General features: G+C 49.0%; 1 protein-coding gene across 5 annotated transcripts in view; it reads right to left on the reverse strand.

Annotated features, from left to right (window-relative positions):
- ELL2 (elongation factor for RNA polymerase II 2) overlaps positions 1-17632 on the reverse strand; it is a 44687-nt gene extending 27055 nt beyond the window's left edge. Inside the window, exons 1-3 of one of the 5 annotated variants that reach the window (XM_035889318.1) lie at positions 17607-17632; positions 14484-14558; positions 8505-8552 (exon numbers count right to left, since the gene is read on the reverse strand). In XM_035889318.1, coding sequence (XP_035745211.1) covers positions 8505-8552; positions 14484-14558; positions 17607-17617 — 134 coding nt within the window. In that variant the 5' untranslated portion in view covers positions 17618-17632. Of the gene's footprint in view, positions 1-8504; positions 8553-8675; positions 8794-8959; positions 9055-14276; positions 14448-14483; positions 14559-17606 lie in introns of those variants that run through there. The other 4 variants (XM_035889320.1, XM_035889319.1, XM_035889321.1 and 1 more) reach the window with 4 other exon arrangements.
- Between the last annotated feature and the right edge of the window lie 1098 nt (positions 17633-18730).

Raw genomic sequence — 18730 nt, forward strand, 5'->3', positions numbered from 1 at the left:
CGCCTTGGCCTTCCTGACCCCATTCCTACACAACCGGACCGCGTCCCCATACTCTTCCCAGGATGCCTGTCCCTGCTTCCACTGCCTGTGCAGTTCCCTCTTCCTCCTTAGTTTGACCAGCATCTCTCGTCTCAACCATGCCGGTCTCTTCCCTTCTTTGCCCGATTTCTTACACCTAGGGATCAAGAGCTCTTGCGCCCTGTGGATCACATCCTAAAAGATCTGCCAGCTCTGTTCTGCTCCCCTGTCCCTGAGGACCATTTCCCAGGGAGTCCTTCTGACTATCTCCTTGAGGAGCTGGAATTTTGCTTTTCTAAAATTCAGGGTCCTGACTATACTCTTTGTTCTTCCCATTTCCCTCAGGAGCGTGAGCTCCACCAGCACATGATCACTGCAGCCCAGGCTGCCTCCGATCTGGACATCTCCGACAAGCTCGCTTGCATTGGTGACCACCAGGTCCAGTGTTGCATCCCCTCGGGTAGGGGTGTCTATTACCTGGCAGAAGGTGTCCAGGGAGCCTTTATTAAGAAAGCGCACATCACAACCACATTAATCCATAACAGAAAATAAACTTCTGCTTGGATCAGGAAGCAGCACCACAAGCCTGTTGGCAGCACGTGTGTTTCAGAGAAGCTGCTTTTGACTTGTATTCAGCCTCCCACCTGTGAAGAGCATCCTGGCCGGTACGTGGCAGGCAGTACATTGAAAAGAAACCTGCTGTATTCTCCTACAGCAAAGAGGGAGATTTCTGAACAGCAAACACCCACCGTCGTTCACAGCTGATCTGCACTCTTCTTCCAGAAATAGCAAGGTCCTTGCCACAATCCTTCGTTAGATCTACCGCATCCTTACCGGCGGCCAACCAAACAGGGCAACAAAAGGAGATGAGAAAGCCCTGAAGGGAAGCTGCATGTTTGCACACCTTACCCGAAGAGTTGTGTCCAGAGAAGGGAAGAGGCCACCTTAAAAGCAGGCATATACGAACACAGTTCACAACAATCTCTTCCCCTGTTTTAGGCACCATCCTAATGAAGCGAACCATGCATCTTTCCCCTAACATTGCCCAGCTTCAAGCATGTTAACTAACTGGCCCGAGTTGGCAAGCCCGCAGCCTATATATTTCCCAGAATACGCACCAGCAGGGAGAAGTAGGTCATCCATTTTCTTCTCACATGCCCAAACACATTTAACCCTGCACACGCTTCTTTCCCCATTTATGCAAGAAGCCTGTCACACGAAATGCCCCCTCCACCACCAGGAGCCGCATCCACACAGGCGGCCGTGCCAAGCCCCGCGCCAGCTCCCCCGCACATCCCACCCAACACGCGCAGCCCCCGCTGCTCTTCCCACCACCGCTCTGCTGCTCGGCAGCCGTCGGGCAAGTGACCCAGTTTCAGCTAACAAGCCAGCTCAGGCCCTAATACCCATCTTAGCTGATACCTTCTACCTAAGCCCACTGACTAACACTGGAAGAGTACCACCGGTCTGTTTCACAAGATAACACAGATAAGTTGTGATGGATGAGGGTTTACAAAGCGGTAAATAACGCTTACTCATGCCTAAAAGTCTTAGCATCCCCTCGATGCTATCTGTACCACACAGATGTGCTTCTCCTGCACGGCCAGGAAACAGTATCGGGGGGATACAGGCACTGAAGGGGAAAAAAACCAAGCTGAGATGCACCTAAGGCACAGAGCACTCAACAGTTTTTCCCACCAGGTTTGACCAAATTTTCTGCTCTGTAGTGACTGTTTCAAAACCCTTCCCTTCTGCTTTTCCTCTCCACTTTACTTCACAGCTGCCTTCTCACGCCACTTCACTGTCTGTACCATCACCCTCCTCCTTTCCTGTTTAGTAAAAAAAAAATCTAAAAAAAGACCCCTTCTCTTTACCAAATCCACACACTTTGTCAAAGGTGATGTGTAGAAAAGGTGGTGTCGGAAGCCACTGCAGAAGAGTTATTTTCCAGTTCTGGGAACTGAGTAATTGCTTGTCTAGCCTCCAGAATTTGCATTATTTTAACAGAAGCGTTCAGCAAGCCTTACCATTAATGTCAAATCCATCTCTCTATGCTAACAGAGATGCAGAAAGCCTATTTTCTAGATCCACACTGAAAAGACAGGAGTGGCTGCGCAGATCATTCTTAACTGATGGCAGCTGCAGGAAATTTGCTCTTTCTGCCTCTGCTCTAAGCTCCCATAAAGAAAGCAATTTCACCTATGTTTGCATGGAATTCAAAGACAAATTTTATCAACCCCTCGAATCTTCCCCCACCTGCACATTTTTCACCTGAGTTGTGTTGTGGATGATGGGATAAGGGACCTCCTGCTTCCACATGCCTGAATCTCCAGCACTGACGTGACTTTTTAGGACACAGATATTCGGAGAGGGAAGTGTCAGTTCAATACGACAAGGCGTGCTCCTAAAACACAGGGAAGCCAACCCAACAGATGGCTGCCAGCAAGAAGCCTGGCTCCACAAGCGTGTTCCTGCTGCTTCCCCCAGGCCAGCCAGGGCATTTGACTGCACGGATACAGAGAGCTAGCTTTGCAGAAAACTACAGAAGACATTTAAAAACAAAATAAATAAAAAAAACTCACCCAAAAAAAAAAACCAAAAAGAGAGTTTTCTTCTAGGCCATCTTCATGAACAACATCACTGCAGCAAACGCACAGCAATGGCATTGGCAGAAGGCTCCTCCTCTCCTACAGCATCACTAGCTAAAACACAAACCAGCAACTGCCTTGCGGCTGTCAGGCTTGGCACCGGAGGGCAAAGAGAAGTGCAAGTACAGCAGTGCACAGAACAGGAAGGTACCAAAGCTATTTATCTGTACACACTGGAACTTAGGAAAATGCTAGCTTGGATATGCTAAAGAAATCCCAGGAAGGACGGACTGAGTTGGTACAGGATCCTCTTGAATTAAAAAGTCTTAGCACAGGATACAGAAAACAAAAGCAGAAGAACAGGCATTCTGTAAAGGCTAAGTCTTAAAATTTTTATGCTTTCAAAATTTGAGACACTAGGATAAAACAGTAAAGTTTTCTTACTGCAAGCCTGTTTGGAAACAAAAGGATGCAGAGAGCACTTCTACATCTTCTCAAACAAAAATGAGCTTTCGCGTTTAAGTGACAAAAAAAAACCAAAAAAACCTCAAGACTTAGAACAAACTTGGACAAACTCTGGCAAGCTCGGGTCAAGCAGCTGTGCAACCTGGGGAAAGCCAGGCAGGAGAGGGTATCAGCAGAAGCGTGCTTCGTGGCACATGGGGGTACCCTGTTCCTGCCTTCCACCCCTCGGCAGGGGGAGTGCTCCCAGCAAACCCCATGGCTGCAGACCCTTGGGCATGCACAGCATGCCGGCCTGACGCGCGCGGGGCCCCAGCGTCACCACCCGCCAGGCTGCAGTGCTTCAGGACGGGTGTCGAGCACCCTTGACCCTCTGCAGCCTACTTTAAAATGTCATTTTAAATTCTACATCCTCAGAGTGGCTCGCAATTTCTTACCATCTAATGGATTTAGTAATAGAGAACACTAGAACCACTAGAACAACCCAGACCCTTGACTTTAATCCAATCTAATGGATTTAGTAATAGAGAATATCCACTAGAACAACCCAGACCCTTGACTTTAATCCATTCCTCTCGGGAACTGATTTCCAGATCTATCATTACCCTCTCCCGCGATGACATATCGTCCCCATTGCCTCTCTAACACAAGAGCAGTTTTCATCGCTTTCTCCTGAAGTTCCTGCGTGGACTCACTCCAATTTCTCCAGCTCGTAGCTTTTTGTCACTTCTGTCCTCCTCTTTTCCAACATTCCCGCTGATACTGTGTGCTGTTACAGCACCCTCAGTTCAGGCCAGATGCACGGTGCTCTCCCAGCCAGAGTCACTTGCTCCCTTCCCTTTCTGAACACATCTACCCACTCTCCCCTCTTGCTCTTCCACAGCACAGCGTCACACCACCAGCCTGACATCAGCACTGCATTTGCAGAGGCCTCCACTCAGCAGACGCATCCAAGTCCTCTGTCTCCTTTGTCTCTTCCCAGAATCGTTCCAACCTTACCACCTCCTCAGTGGTCTTCCCGCAAAGCCTGACTTTTAAGGATAAGATCTGGCAGCTCACAAGCCCGAGCTGGAATCTGCTCCCTGCCCTGTGCGGGCCCCCACACCAGTGCCCAGCTCACGCCATGAGCCTCTACAACGTGATTAAAGGATTTAAAAGTTAACAGTTGCAGGGCCCTCAAAGTTAGGCTTCTACTATTTTTTTTGAGAGACGTTTCCAATTAATCCATTTTCTAAGCTGAAGTTTACTCACAGTTCATTAGAGCAACGCTTTATTTGCCAAGTGGCAAACCCCTGGGGAAGGGCCCCGCTCTGCTCAGCGGGGATGTTCTGCCGTGTTTCACGTAAATTCCACTTTTACAAATCCCAAGAGGACAATTTTTGCATAGCGTCATTTGGATCTTTGCTACAGCAGCTTCTGCCCAGGTAAGCTTGCTCCCAAGCTTAAAACTTTGCTCCTTTGTCTGCATTAATGCAGATGTCCAGCCTGCACCTTCAAAGAGACAAAAGTGCTCCAGAAACCCACTGGACCAACTCAAAACTTTGAAAAACTGCTCTTAAACATGGGGAAGATCTCAGCACTCTTTTCTTTTGTTCTCAGTTTAATACTGGCAATCTTTTTGCAAAATGCTGTTTCCTTCAAGTACTAAACCTCCTCCTCCTTCATTATAGCTACACTACAGCATGTAAGTGGCCAATGTCCCTTTCAGAAAGGAAATTAAGATGCCTTTCTACAGAAATAATGACTACACATGGCTCCCTTGGAAAAAAAATGTAAATATTTTACTACATAACAGTCATTTCAAATGTATACATTTTACTGATTACGCTGACCTGTAGACAAATGGATAACCTTAAGGGAGAAGACTTTCTTCCAGTTTCAGTCTTCTCCCCCTCTCCTTCCCTTTTTGTCTCGGGCCTTTTTTCTAAGACCTTCACATTTGCTCCCCAAAATCCATGCAGCTCACTTTTATGCACCAGTTCACCCATTTGAACTCGAGCGGTGGGCACCGTGACATTTCCTTTGCCACCCAGCAGGAACCTGTCACCAACGTGCTGTGGAAGAGCTCCCCGCTCGGGACCTGCAACCGCTGCCTGCAACACCCTCGCTGCTGCACCTTCCTCTGGCGCAAGGACCAGGGGTTTGTGCAGGCCCAGAGAGCGAGGCCAGGAACAACTGCCCCTGGAGTTGTTACTTCAGGGGGATTCCGCGCACTGCTCCATTCCCCGAAACAGGCGGCGGTTGTGCCTGCTCACGGGGGGCGGGCGAGATCGCAGTGGCTGTCCCCGCAGCAACCGGAGGCACGCCGTCGCAGCAGGGGATGGAGAACGCCGCCAGCTGCGGGTAGGATGGAAAGCTTTGCAGATCTTTGTATAAGAAATGTGTTTGCAAGTTGCAGGACACAGCAGAGGAAGTTAAAAATGCAGGAGGGAAGCCGCGGCAAGGAAAGCACACTTGGTTGAAACTTACTATCGCTAGGGGAAGTACGCTGGGCTACAAACAGACTTTTCCTTTTTCTTTCTTTAAATGCATCCCTGCCGAGTTACAAGTCAGTTGCCAGCATTCACATTCCTCAGGGCTACTGTTTCTAGCACAGCACAGCTGCCACATTCTCCAGGCTGCCTAGGTGTACTCCAAAGCATTTAATTACAAGGTCTTCCTAAATATTAATCTGTATCACCACAACGATCCATTTCTTGCAGTCCCTCGGCATCCAGGCTCTCTCAGACACCAGCAGACCTTATCGTCCAGACCGTTTGGGAGTAAGATGTTCCAGGAGGAAAAGCTCCCCCTCCCAGGGACCGACTTATGCTTTGGTGCAAAAGTTCGCTTTAACAATCCCAGACACTTCATCAATTCACAAATCACAGAGCTCTTAGCTGCGTTCTGTACAAACTGCTCCAGCGCCGTTTCACTGGTTCTCGTACCGAAGAGCATCCAGAGGCTGACTATGCAGCATGCACAGATGATTTATTACCGTATCAAATGCACCACTGGATTGGCTGTTGCACCTCTGAGACCATCTATATACTTTGAACACTTCTCACATCCCTTCAGAGCAACTCTGCTGTGCAACAGAAAAAAATTAAGCTCGCCTTTTCTTTTTTTTTGGGGGGAAAGCCACTGGAGGACCCCTTTGACACCAATCTTAGCTTCTTGTTAAACATATACATGAAATTAAATCTCCTCCCTTGCCTCTTCTAGCTTAAGGCTCCTTTTCTCAGTTCCTACATCTAACACATCTCTAGACCACCCCAAGCCAGAAAACTTATTTCTCCACTCCAGCTCTTCCCATCACTCACAGAGGACTGAAACTAGAATGTGTAACGAGATGGAATATTTAAAAATGGGAAAAAAAAAAAAAAGAAAAGCTTTTTTTTAAGTGATGATGGTATCTTATCCTCAGCTGTGTGTTAGATAGCTGCCTGAATTGCAGAGGGGCTGTTCTCAAGAGACAAATCAAATCCGTATTTGTTTTCAGCAGCAGTGAAGGACACGCCTCGGCGTCACAGGTAACCTGCAACCGACAGACGCCAAGGTCGCCTTGGCACTGACGAACGCACCTTGAGCGCTCGGCGCTCCGGAGACCTCCAGCTGGAGACCAGCAGCTCAGAATATGGCTGCACAACATACAGAAGTAACAAAGAACCACTTCCCTCCCACTGTACGTACACAAGTAAATGTCCTGTTTTAACTTGCCATCTGCCTTAATGACCTTAAATTTCTCTCCCTGTTGCAGGGACTTAAGACCTAGGGATCTCCTGCAATAAACTCCTTAGTTTGCATTTCCTTAATTAGGGACAGATTTGAAAAGTACCATAAGAGGTTATTGCTCCTGCAGCAAGCAGCAAAGCGCCTGCAGATGCTTCCATCTCACAGAGCGTGGGAGCAGACCTTACTGTTGAGTTTAATAATGAAAAAGCACATACCTGGATTAACTTTTTAACAGAAACAAGGGTGACACCATTGTGAGCTAACATTTGGCTCTTCGGCAGTCTCATGACCCCCAGATTTTGCTGAGAAACAAAGTTTTGCCCCAACCTAGCAACATCTCAAACCTCACACACTTTAATGCTGCTACTCGAGAACATGGAAGAACGCAGGACGTGAACTTTTGCAGAGAAAGAGAGGGTGCAGGGTGGATAAAGCATGCTGGTCATTTGTTGTTCACAGTGTACTACTTGAAGAACCTCACGCTACCAGCCAGGTTAATTATTTATGCTCCAAGAGCTTACTTTGAACGCAGCTTCTGCTCCAGCCCTCACAGCGCTCGCACGCTGGCCGCCACAGCTGGAGGATCAGGAAGCCAACCGGTGGGGCCGGCCCGTCCGTTTTACTGCATTCCTTCCCAGCCAAATCAGCAAGTACGACTTCCCTCTTGATGGCAGCACGAATTCAAATCGATCCGTGCTCCCAGCCATGCTCTCCTGGGATAGCTATTTTGGCTGACTCTCTTAACTAAGATGGTTATTCATTCTAGCAAGGAAACTCTTTTGCCAGTATAGTTTAAATGCGAATAAGCTATAACGAGAAAGGATTTTCTTACAAGCGCAGCGTTAAGAGACTTTTGTCTGCACAAGCAGCCTTTTTATAGATAGCATTCTCCCAGCATCCGAGGACCCTTCCACCAAACCGAGGCGGGACCAGGACTGTAGTGTCACAGCCCTGGGCAGGAGCACCTCCTCGCACCAGCGTGAGGACCTTACCCATCCTTCCCTCATCCCTTCCCAACTATCTCGGCTCAAGCACCGCACAGCTACATGGAAAACTGGATCAGTTAATGGATCTGAATTAAGGCTGACAGCATAAAAAGGCACAATCCACACTTCAGTCTTTAAAAATTAGTCTTTAGACATTCCTTAAAGTTTAAATATTAAACCCCAAATCTTCAATCACTCTACTTAGATATAATAGCCTGTATTTAATTTTACCTCCACTTTAGTTCTCCAATTTGCACCACCAGCTGATTGTTTAACAGGACCCATGGCCTTTAGGAGCCCACATTTCCTCGTATTTTTCTTCAAGAGGCTTGAAATACTGGTTTAGTAGTTTTAGAAAAGGGTCAAGAACCATCAGTAGTCTGTGGTATACTAAACCCCACCCTTCAAAACTGCAGTTCTGCTTCACACCTTGAAACCAACCGCTTAAAGTCCATTTTAAAATATTAAATTTGTGCCGCTCAGTTGATGACTTCTAAGTTATTCCCAGTGCTTTCAAATTTAGGCTAAAAGGTGAGAAAAGCAAGATAAAAAAGAATACCTAAAGTATGATTCTCTTCTATTTTCAGATACAACTCTTAAGTAAATATAAAATGGAACATACCTGGTGTTAAGCAGATCTTAAGAATGTTAGGAATTTATTTTTTTTTTAGTAAGTGAAAGTGGTTAATCTACACTGCATTTATTTTCCAATATAATGAGGGTACAAAATACTCACCCCTTGGGATCCTTGAAACTGAATTGAAGGTTGAGAAGAAACACGATCCTACAAGAGAAAGAAAGTAAGTAGAATGTAAGCAAAATGACAGCACTCTGGCAGAAGCTATTTCACTGCAGAAAGAGAAGGTGGCTTCACCCCAGAGAACCAGAGGGGTCCTCACACCCGTACCATGATGCAGACCCTGCCAGGCAGCAGCGGGTCCAGGCTCCTCACAACACCCAGGGCTTCCTCCGCTCAGCACCAAGGACCCTGCGAGCTGGTGCTTTATCATGCTCAGCAAAGGGCATCAGGGCCCCATGGGGAGCCCGAGAAAATGCTGGAAGTTGTACAACGGTATTTGCTGGCACGGAATGAAAACCAACCCCTCCTATGCCTGACGTACAGAGTGGTGGGAGTCCCAAACGGTGTGTTTTCCCCCTCCCAAACCCCTGCCCTGCTGTCCCGTCGCTTACAGATTGGTATTGGCTTTGTTTCTGAAGAAACTATTCAGTGACACCATTTTTACAAGTACTCAAGTTCTGGGTATCAGCATGATTAACACGGGCAACCTGCCTGCTCAAAAGGTCTTGATAACGATGGCTTTCCTCATCAGGACAGCGCTCAGGCCCCTGCAGCTCCCCACCCTCACAGATGACCTGCTCTTTGCCTGGGCCCCCATGCACACACCATTGCTGCCAGGAGCACCTGCAATGCTGGAAACCAAGCCTCCCACCACAGCAACCCTCATGCTGCTCGCAGCAGCGCAGACAGCCCGGCTGTCCTCAGGAAGGCAAAGAACAGCACCTCTCTTCTGCTCTTACACTCTTAAATTAAGCTAATTAACCTCAGCTAGCACATGTCTTAAAAAGAGATTCAGTACAATCAAACTGGCTCCAAAAAACTTCTGAGCTCTCCCAAATTATCCTCACTTCTTCAGCTATGTATCTGTGGAGGGAAATACATGACATGGCCAAAAATAACCAAAGCCACCTGCACCTTGTCTCTATAATGTCATGGCACCAAGCGCAGCCTGTTCCTGACCTGCGAGGATGGAATTGTCCTGCACTGCTTCCATGAAGATTTACAAATGTTAAGGGGGGAAAAAAATTTTAAAAAAAAAAAAAAAAAAATCAAGGAGCTTGCTAGTTGGAAGCTACTTTTCTCTATCGCAAGCTGGCTTCTGGTCAGATCTGCTCCTTGACACAGCCCAAGCAGCAACACCGCCAGTGCCAGCAGGAGCCCACTGATAAGAATATCCCATTTTAGCAGCAATGCTGACCTTGCTCAGCCTTACTGAATCCTGAAATTATGCTGCTGAACACAAAAGCACAGGGCAGCTATGCTGACTAGCTCACTTTGCTAGGCTTTGTCCACAGGGTGTTACAGGGAGTTTGCCAACCCACTGCAAACACTTACACTAAACAAGCTGCACCAAAGGACGAAACCCTAAGGAATACAGACTTCCAGCAAAAGCAAGTGCTTACGGACTGAAATTTTAGGTGCCATGCAGGAGCATTAAGGACTCAACATCCCTGGAAAAGGCAAGTTAGGTCCGTCTCCTGTTCACCCTCCAGCCATAGGTTCCTCCTCCTTCACTTGCACTTCTCTCGCCCTTTTGCAATAAAATCCATCTCGCTCATCCAGCAGAAAACTCCCCACGCTGGCCTTGGCGAGGAGCTGATGCTCCTCACGCGGGTGCCAGCGAGCGGCAGAGCCGGCAGCAGGCAGGCAGCAGGAGCGGGCGACTGGAGTCTCACCGGTGCTCAACATCACCTGACGCCACGAAATCCCGGAGAGCAGCTCAAGAGAAATAATACCACTGGAGAGCTGGAGTTCCCACACAAACTGGAGGCTCAGTCTTTAAAAATGACTGTGCTTGGTTTTCCAGGATTGGAGGCTTATACACTATCTCGAGTTGCAGAGCAGCCAACAACATCTACAACCGTAAGCCCTGAAATGGCTTGCTGCAAATGCGTCTGCTCCACAAACCTTCCAACTTAAAGCCAGAAAAGTTTTAGAAATGAGCTGGGATTATTAGCGTACCTCTCTGCTCATCCAGCACATACAAGTAAACTCCCTTTAAAAGTGCAGCGGGTTACATGTTTGAAGCCCAGTGCACAGTTATGAATCCTAACCCTTGTCTGAGGTTTTCCAGAATGAAGTTTAGTGCTCTACACAGAAATTAACACGTGAAGGCACTTCACAAAACACCGAGCCAGACAGGTGACTGCGTACAACCACGCAGCCGCCATCCCCTTCTTACAGTGGCTCACAGAATTTGACACGAGCTGGTTTTTGATCCGGAGGAACAGTGCTGGCTTCACCAGCCACCTCCTCTACCAGAGCACAAGGAAATGCCATTAAAAAAAAAAAGATAGAATTTAGCAGGACATCAAGCAGAAAGTTGTCACCCACCTGCTGGCAGGTGGCCTGGAGGGGGAGGCTCTGTGGTGGGGACCCTGGCCATCCAGCCAAACCTTCCGTCACCCCTGCCGCGTCCAACAAGCCAACCACTTTGAACAGCCACCACACGGGCTTCAGGCACAGACATGGGACCCCCTTCTCCAAACCCTCCTTCCCTCTACTCCCCCAGGATCACAGAGTTTTCCCACGTTTCTTTTCTCGCAGCAGAGAGCACGAAGCTTTGGAGAAGAGGCTCTCTGCGGGAGCCCAGGAGTTCCACCACCTTCCCATGCCTGTTCCCCTCCTACCTCCCCACCACTCGCCCTCATTAGGAGTGTGAGAGCGTGCATCCCTCATTAGCCCTGTTCTGCTTCCATTCACACACTTGCTGTCCACGAATTAGCCTAGTCCCTGTCGGAACCCGCTGATATTGCCTGCCCACAGCCTCCTGTGACAGCCAGGTGCTGTAGTCCACCATCCAACAGCTGAACAGACCCAACCTGCTTTACTTTTCATCTGCTGGTTCCATCAAGTGCCTTCTCTCTCCAGTACTGCAAGGCACGAGCAGTATCCGCGCTACCGCCACATCACCTGCAATTCCCCGAGCCGCAGCCCCGTATCCCTCAGGCCCCAGCCTCCACGGTCTCTCCTGGCACGGCAGCTGCTGCAGCTGGGAAGAGCGAGCAGAGGACAGCTCTCCTCCCTCGCACCCCTCACGGACCAGGACTGCACAGGCGACTCGAAATGCGGGTGCCCAAGAGCTTTACACAGCGCCAAAGGGACCCTTCGCATCACCCTTGACGCCCTCCCCGACGGTGCCCGGCTCTTTGCCAGGTTTTCTGGCTGCTGATGCACACTGAACAAATGCTTTCCAAGGACTGGAAACTGCCACTCCAAGATCTCTCATTTTGTAGTTGCAACTGCCTATTCCAAGTTCCACGTCGTGCAGAGCTTATCTTTCCCCTACACGTTACTTTACCTATGGTGAGAACCGCACCGCTACCTTTTTTGCCACCAATCCAGATTGGCAAGGTCTTTCCAGAGCTCTTCAGCATCACTTTCTGGTCACCTGAAAAACCCAAGTATCACTCGCAAGCTTTGACATCTCAGTATCTATCTTCTCTAGGCCATCGCTGAATATGTTAAATGAAACTGGCCCCAGGACTGACACCTTGGTAGTCAGAGGTGGACTCGCTTCCTCCCTGAAAAGCCAGCAAATGGGTCTGAAAAGCCAGACCCATTCCTCTACGTCGCTCCTCCAGCGCTGATCCAACCGACATCGGCTCTCGCCTAACACGTGAGCTGGCCCCTCCTCCCAGTCCACCCTTGCCAGTTCGGCCAGTTCGGCCCAAAACTTCTGGAACAGTACAAACTTGGAAACCCTAACAATGATCCCACACCCGGGGCACAAAATCCACTGTCTTGCCTAGTTAATCCAAGGAAGTGATCCTGGAAAAACTGTTAGCGCCTGACAGGGCTGGAGCAAGGCACGCATCGCCTGTTTAAAGAATAGGAATAATCAGGTGTCAAGTCAGCTGAAAACCAAGCTGCAAACAGCTCCAAGCACGCTTCACTTCAGTAATTACTCTTTATTTGCATCTGAAGCTTTTATTTAAGATAAGGAGTAAGTTCCCCACAGGGACCGGTTAAAAAAAAAAATTAGCTAGAGGAGCTGTGACATTCAGGTCTTAAACCTCTCATTTTGGGGGCAAAAACTCAAGGACTAGCTGGCTTGTCTTCCTCAGGTTCACTGTTTTTCTTAACAGTCCTTGGGCAGGGACTGCGTCTTCTCGCAAGACTCAAGATCTGCGTGCACACACAGCACACTGCAAATAACTCGGATATTTATAAGGCACCACCCTTGCATATGAAGCTAATTATCTACTGTTTTTCAGGCATGTTGACTCACAGTGAGCAGAAGATGCCTTCATATCAGCACATTAGAGATTGGGATGTATAATAAAATTTTTCATATGCTTCAGTAATTTAAAATTTATTATTCATTTGTAGATTGTATTATGTAGGAGGAGGCTAGGCCGAGACACTGGTGTGGTGCTCTCCAGCAATGCCAGCCTAAGGATTTCCCCGGTCCCCTCCTCCTTTTGGCAGCTTCTCTTCTCTGCCTCGGGGCTTACCGCTGCCCACTGAGCCCCAAAAAGTTATTTGTCAGTTCAGAGCTCAGCTGTGTATCTGCACAACTTATGCTGAGGATTTATAGAGCTCTCCTGGCAAGGAGAAGACGATGCATTTGGAAGGAAAGACTACCTGCACTGCGAAAGCCCATTAAGTGACTACAGACGGCGTGCCACTGCCACGGAGGATCCCTCCTGACGTACGCGCTCCAGCAAGCACATCGGTCACACCACGCTTCCCAAGGGCTGCAAGAGCCAACACAGCCAGCCAGGCTGCACTTAACCAAGTCCTGATCGCCAACACCGGCCTCCTGACCTGCCACATACTGAAACAACCGCATCCCGGGTGGCACAGGCGTTTTGGTACCTGGATAGGGAGATACAAGAGGAATTCAGTCTCCTTTGGTGTATCCACTCTGATTAGATTTGGAGTTACACTGTTTTCCTGGTGTTTGGTTTGTGGTTGTTTTAATATACAAAGCTTTCACACCATCTGGACAGTACTCAGTAAGCAGGACAACCCAAAAAATTCAAAAAAAACCTTAGGACACAGCTCCACGACTTGGTTACTGCACAAACCCTAAAGACACCACGCATCATTACACCACGAGTACTTCACGAATACCGATGCCTTTATCCTTCTGTTCGCCAGAAGCAGACATCACGACCGTTCCAAAGCAGTAACAGGAAGAGAGGATGATGATCTGCGTTACCTGGTAGCTTTGGGGGTCGGATGCGAAAAATCAGAGTTCTGATTTCCACCGAGACTCGCTGGCACTGACGTTCTCACCTGCAGCTCCGGGTTCCCTTCACTGTTCCCAGGACCAGCGCGGAGCCGTGCCAGCCTGCACGAGGGATGCTGCCAAAGGGAGTGCTCGACCCTCTGGTGCCAAAGCCAGCGCTGGCACCGGGAGAAGGTAAGCAGAAGCAGCGTGCAGATGGGAACGGGCCTCCCTGGTGCACCTCATCCCTCCTGGAGCCACAGCAGCAATGTTGCAAGCCCTGGGGCCGGACAGGAGCAGCCTTGTGAGAGGAAAAGCAGTGGAGGTGCTGGCTCAGGTGGGACTGCCCTTCCTAGGGAAGCTGACAAATAGATCTTCTCAGCTGTACCAGAAAACAGAGTTGTATTCTCACTGCATGGCCATCAACTGCTCAACAGCCCACAGGGCCTGAAAGAAGAAGGTCTGGCTCCTTTCTCTACCCATTTCCTCCAGCACTTGTGGGTCTCTTCCATAACCTCATTCAACTCACTAACCTAGAAGACGACATTCCCCCCCGATAGTTAAACGGGTAGTTTTCTCCAACAGAAAGATGCGGAATAGGACTTTCCCCTTCCAGGAGTCATGAAACCTCAAATAAGTTCAAGCCATCTCAAAATTTCACGCCGCACATTCAGCTCAGTTGTGTCTCTAGTCATCGCCAGAGCAGGGCAGGGCAAGGCACTACGAGCAAGCCATCCCACCTTGCTAGGACAGTGTTTAACTGCCCTAAGCTCTTCCTGCAGTCCCGTGTCTCATCAGCCACAACCTTCTGACACCTGAAACAGGATACGCATCTTAGTCACTTCATACCAGACCTCTGATTTATCCAGGGCAGTCCCAGGCACTAGACGAGGTAGGAATTCTGCAGGAAGGTAATGCATCAATGCTGCTGGAAGAACTACAGCTACCACCCAGCTACCCCAAAGAAACTACAGGGATTAAGATTTTTTTTCCCCGCTAACAGATTTGTTTGAAATCAGACTCAGAAATTAGGGACAAGACAAAAAACACGCAGACTGACATCACCCAGGCCTTGCTGCTGTAAGGGAACAGGTTCCAAAGAGCTGGCAATCAACCAGTCATTGATGAAAATGAATAATGAATACTCTTATTGCTCGAATTGATTAACTCTGCATTATCAGTTACATCATGCATTAAGACACATGCAATTTTACATTTCAAGAAATCAAACGAGAATAGACACACAATAGCAGCTCTCCGTCAGTATATTTAGACTGGCAACCTGGAGGCAAAAACGCAGAGCTGTCACATGGGCGCATCCCTTCTGTGGCACAGAAGTGAACATCGCTCCCCTGCAGTTTGGATATTGATGGCAAACACACTAGTGGCAGGCTAGTGGCAGATTTCCATTTATGTGCCGACGGCAGAGTGGAACGATTTGGGCTCTCCCAGCCCCACTTGTAGGCTCTGGAAGTGTCCTGCAGGAACCAGACTCTCCTGCACACTCCTGTACCTGGGATGACCTTCCACCTCTTCCCTCAACCTCTTCCAGCCATGCTTTTGCTCACTTCACCCCATGCCCCTCCCCAGGAGATGGGAGGGACGATAACCAGCTGACCTCAGCCCTCGGCTATCCACTCGGAGCTCCTCATAATCCATGTTCCCAGTCTTCTGCATCACTCCCAGTTAACCCCTGTCTGCTTTTTCAAAAAATCTTCCCAGTCCTCTTGTGTCATCACCTTTAGTCCCCCCTCAGCCAAGTCCCACATTGTTAACTCCCCAGCAGCTCATCAGGTGTAGCATCTCCCCACCGCAGCTGCCAGAGCCCATCCTTATACACCTTAATCTAAGCCCAACACAGCTGTGGGGACATGCAAGCTACAGTTTTGAAAAGACTAACAAGGTGTCCACCTTAGAGCTGACCTCAAAAGCAAAAAAAAAAAAAAAAAAAAAAAAAAAAAGCAAAACCTAAGACATCTGCTCCAACTGCGAGCAGAAGCGCATCCTCATTCCCAGCAGGACACTGCCACAGCTCCCTAAACGGCCAAAGCTTTCAAACAAACAAGTTTCCTAACCCCCAGCCCAAACCCTGGCCATCTGAGACAGACACAAGCCATGGGAAAATTCAACCCTGGTAAATGAAACACGCAAGAGCCCTGTGACTCCATGTCAGTTGCTCAGGGTGGGGGAACATGGGGCAAAAATCAGGTTTCTTATATTTACTGACTCAGCAGTTCTGTAGCTGGAACATCCCAATGGCTGTTTGAAGAATAAAAACCTACATGCAAAGCAAATTCCTAAGAGTCACAACTATCCCCCAGTTTGAAAAGCCCAGATTTTACAGGCCAAAACCTTGCTTTAACAGCATGCAGAATAAAATATACACCTCCAGCTGCTTCTACCTGGAGAAGCACAGCTGAAACATGACTGTAGGCGTGCGTTAATCCTGCAAAAAGCCACATCAGTTGAAGGCAGCGCTGTCCCCACTGCTCTGCAGACGCGGCTCAATGCAGTATTCTCTGATCTGCTTCAGAGTAGTCAGCAGATTAGGTCAGGCCACCACCAGCCAGAGTGAAATTATACGCCGCAGCCAAGTCAGACGAGAGGTTCCACGTGCACCAAGGTAAAACAACTCTGTTTCTCTGTAACCTGTTCTCTTCATACTGCTTCTGAGTTTCATATAGTAAGCCACCTTCACAGCTAAGCCAGCAAAAACTGATTTTTGGGTTCTTGCTGGGCTAAGTTTCTGCACAGAGGGTGGAGTTGCATGCTATAACTTGAGCTAATCTAATCAGTTAGCTGCCACTGAAAAAGGGAGGTTCTGCTCCCACTGCTTATCCTGGCCACGTGCTCTCCGCACCCTCCCACTGCGTTAGCTCTCATGCTCCTCCATCCGGCACTGAACCAGCGTGGAAGGAGAAATAGAAGAACCCCACAACTACATAAACTGATGCAAAACAAGTCCCTGAGCAATGGAGGGAGGTGATGCACCAGGGCCAGCAAAGCCATGTCTGGCAGAGGCGAGATGCCAGAGCAGCAGAGCCCCAGAGCGTGCCCGGTCCCACCAGCAGGCACGGCTCATCCTTGCTTCTAGAGCAGGACCCCGGACCGTCCTGCCTGCGTGTGGGCTGTGCATAGATACTGCAGCAGGGCAAGGCACCCTGCACCTCTCCCCACTCTCTCCTGCAGAGACGCTGCAACTCTGGCCTCCGAAGGCCACACACAGCACTTAACCCAACGAAAGCCAAAGTATTACTCCCTGCTAAATAGAACCTGTTTTAAAAAAAAAAAAACAACATTGAGCCACACTTTAAATTAACACTGCCACAGATGATGCTCAAGGATCTTAAAGCACACTGCTCGACACCATCAAAGGAAATCTAGGCAAGGGGAATGCCCCCCCATCACCTCAATCCAGTCTACCCCAGGCCATGATGACGGAGCGCATAAAATGAGCCGGGACTCGGGATTTGTCCTCACCCGTACCAAGCTGCAGAGCCCAGGCCTGCCGAAGAGATACTACCTCTGTGCTTCTCAAGGTGGAGGCGAAGTTAGGCGTTTTCAGTGTAAGAATTTAAGACTCTTTCAGGTTTTCTTTAACTGTCACGCCAGCTAAGAATCCTTAGCAGAGGCAACAGCTAGGAGCTTCATTCTTCGTGCAGACTGTTTAAATTTGAGCGTTAAGCAATTAAGTATACAGAGTCTGATTACACGCTGCCTAGGTTCTACAGGTGATGGGATAAGTAGGTCACCGGCAGGTTATCCTGATTTCTCACCTCTACACACTTTCTGCGATATTACTGGTGCTACACAGATAAGATCTGCCAGCACAGAGCAGGGGTAGCAGCAGAGCTGTCCGCTACCTTCCTTGCATTCCCCAGATCTCGGCAACGCTGATTTGAAGCCTTCACTGCAAATTTTTCAGCTCACGGTCAGAAATGAAACGGGTCAGCAACGTAGCTGAGCATTAAGCGAGGGAGAAGGAAGGTATCACCAGCTACAGACCATCAATCCCATCCTCCTCCCGCACCAGAGGCGTGAGCTAGCAGACCACAACCGGGCCTATTTAACACGGAGACAACAGAAAGAGACAGTTTCTTTCCCCACCCTCCTTCATTCCTCCCCCGATGCTGATCTTCTTGTCAAATATTAATGAAGCAAACCAAAAGGCATCTGCAAGAAGGTAGCTGTGAGGATCACTTCCCGAATTGTGCCACAGGAGGTTTTTCTGCCAGCGCAAAAGTTAGGAACATGCGATTTGGTTGAACAGTTTAAAAGATGACTCTTCCTAAACCCAGAAATTCCAGCGGCTAGAATAACAAAGCTGGAGGTTTTTATGCTCCATTAGCCTTCCACTTGCTCAGACGGCACATCCGAACTCCAGCAGGACCAGACTGTGGAAAGCAGACCCAGAGGAAGAGCCGGAGTCTCGTTTACAGTTAGGGAGATGAAGAAACAGCGAAACAGGGAAAAGAATTTCAATTATTTTCTTGATCATAATGACCACAAATAGCTCTTGCTCGGTTTGCAGTGATTACGCACGCATTACTCATTTTTCATGCAAAATGACATTAACTGGGAAATTGATCCTGGTTGAGGAAAAAACCCACAGGTAAGCAATTTACCCCATCTGTTTCATAAATCAGAAACGATTAAACCTCTTCCACGACGTATCTACCTGCATTGAAGAGGGCAGGTTTCTTACAGTCAGCACAATTCCCAACTCGTCACGCGTTCCCAGGCGCAGAAGCGTGCGGTTTCAAACTGCCTACACCACGTACCGCGCTCCCACAAGGTGCGCGCAAGCCTCTCGGCATCTCCGCTCCCGGCCGCGGTGCGAAACACCCGGGGCAGAGGGGTTCGGCTCCTCGACCTCGCTCCCACCGCCAGGGAAGCGCTCCCACCCGAGGAGACGCGCGTCCCGCCCGCCCGCCGCGGGGAAGGCATCCCCCCTGCAGAGGATGGAACTCGTCGGTCCCGAATTACT

This window comes from Egretta garzetta, unplaced genomic scaffold, assembly GCF_000687185.1.
Source record: "Egretta garzetta isolate BGI_Z169 unplaced genomic scaffold, ASM68718v1 scaffold12, whole genome shotgun sequence".
Taxonomy (NCBI): Eukaryota; Metazoa; Chordata; class Aves; order Pelecaniformes; family Ardeidae; genus Egretta; species Egretta garzetta.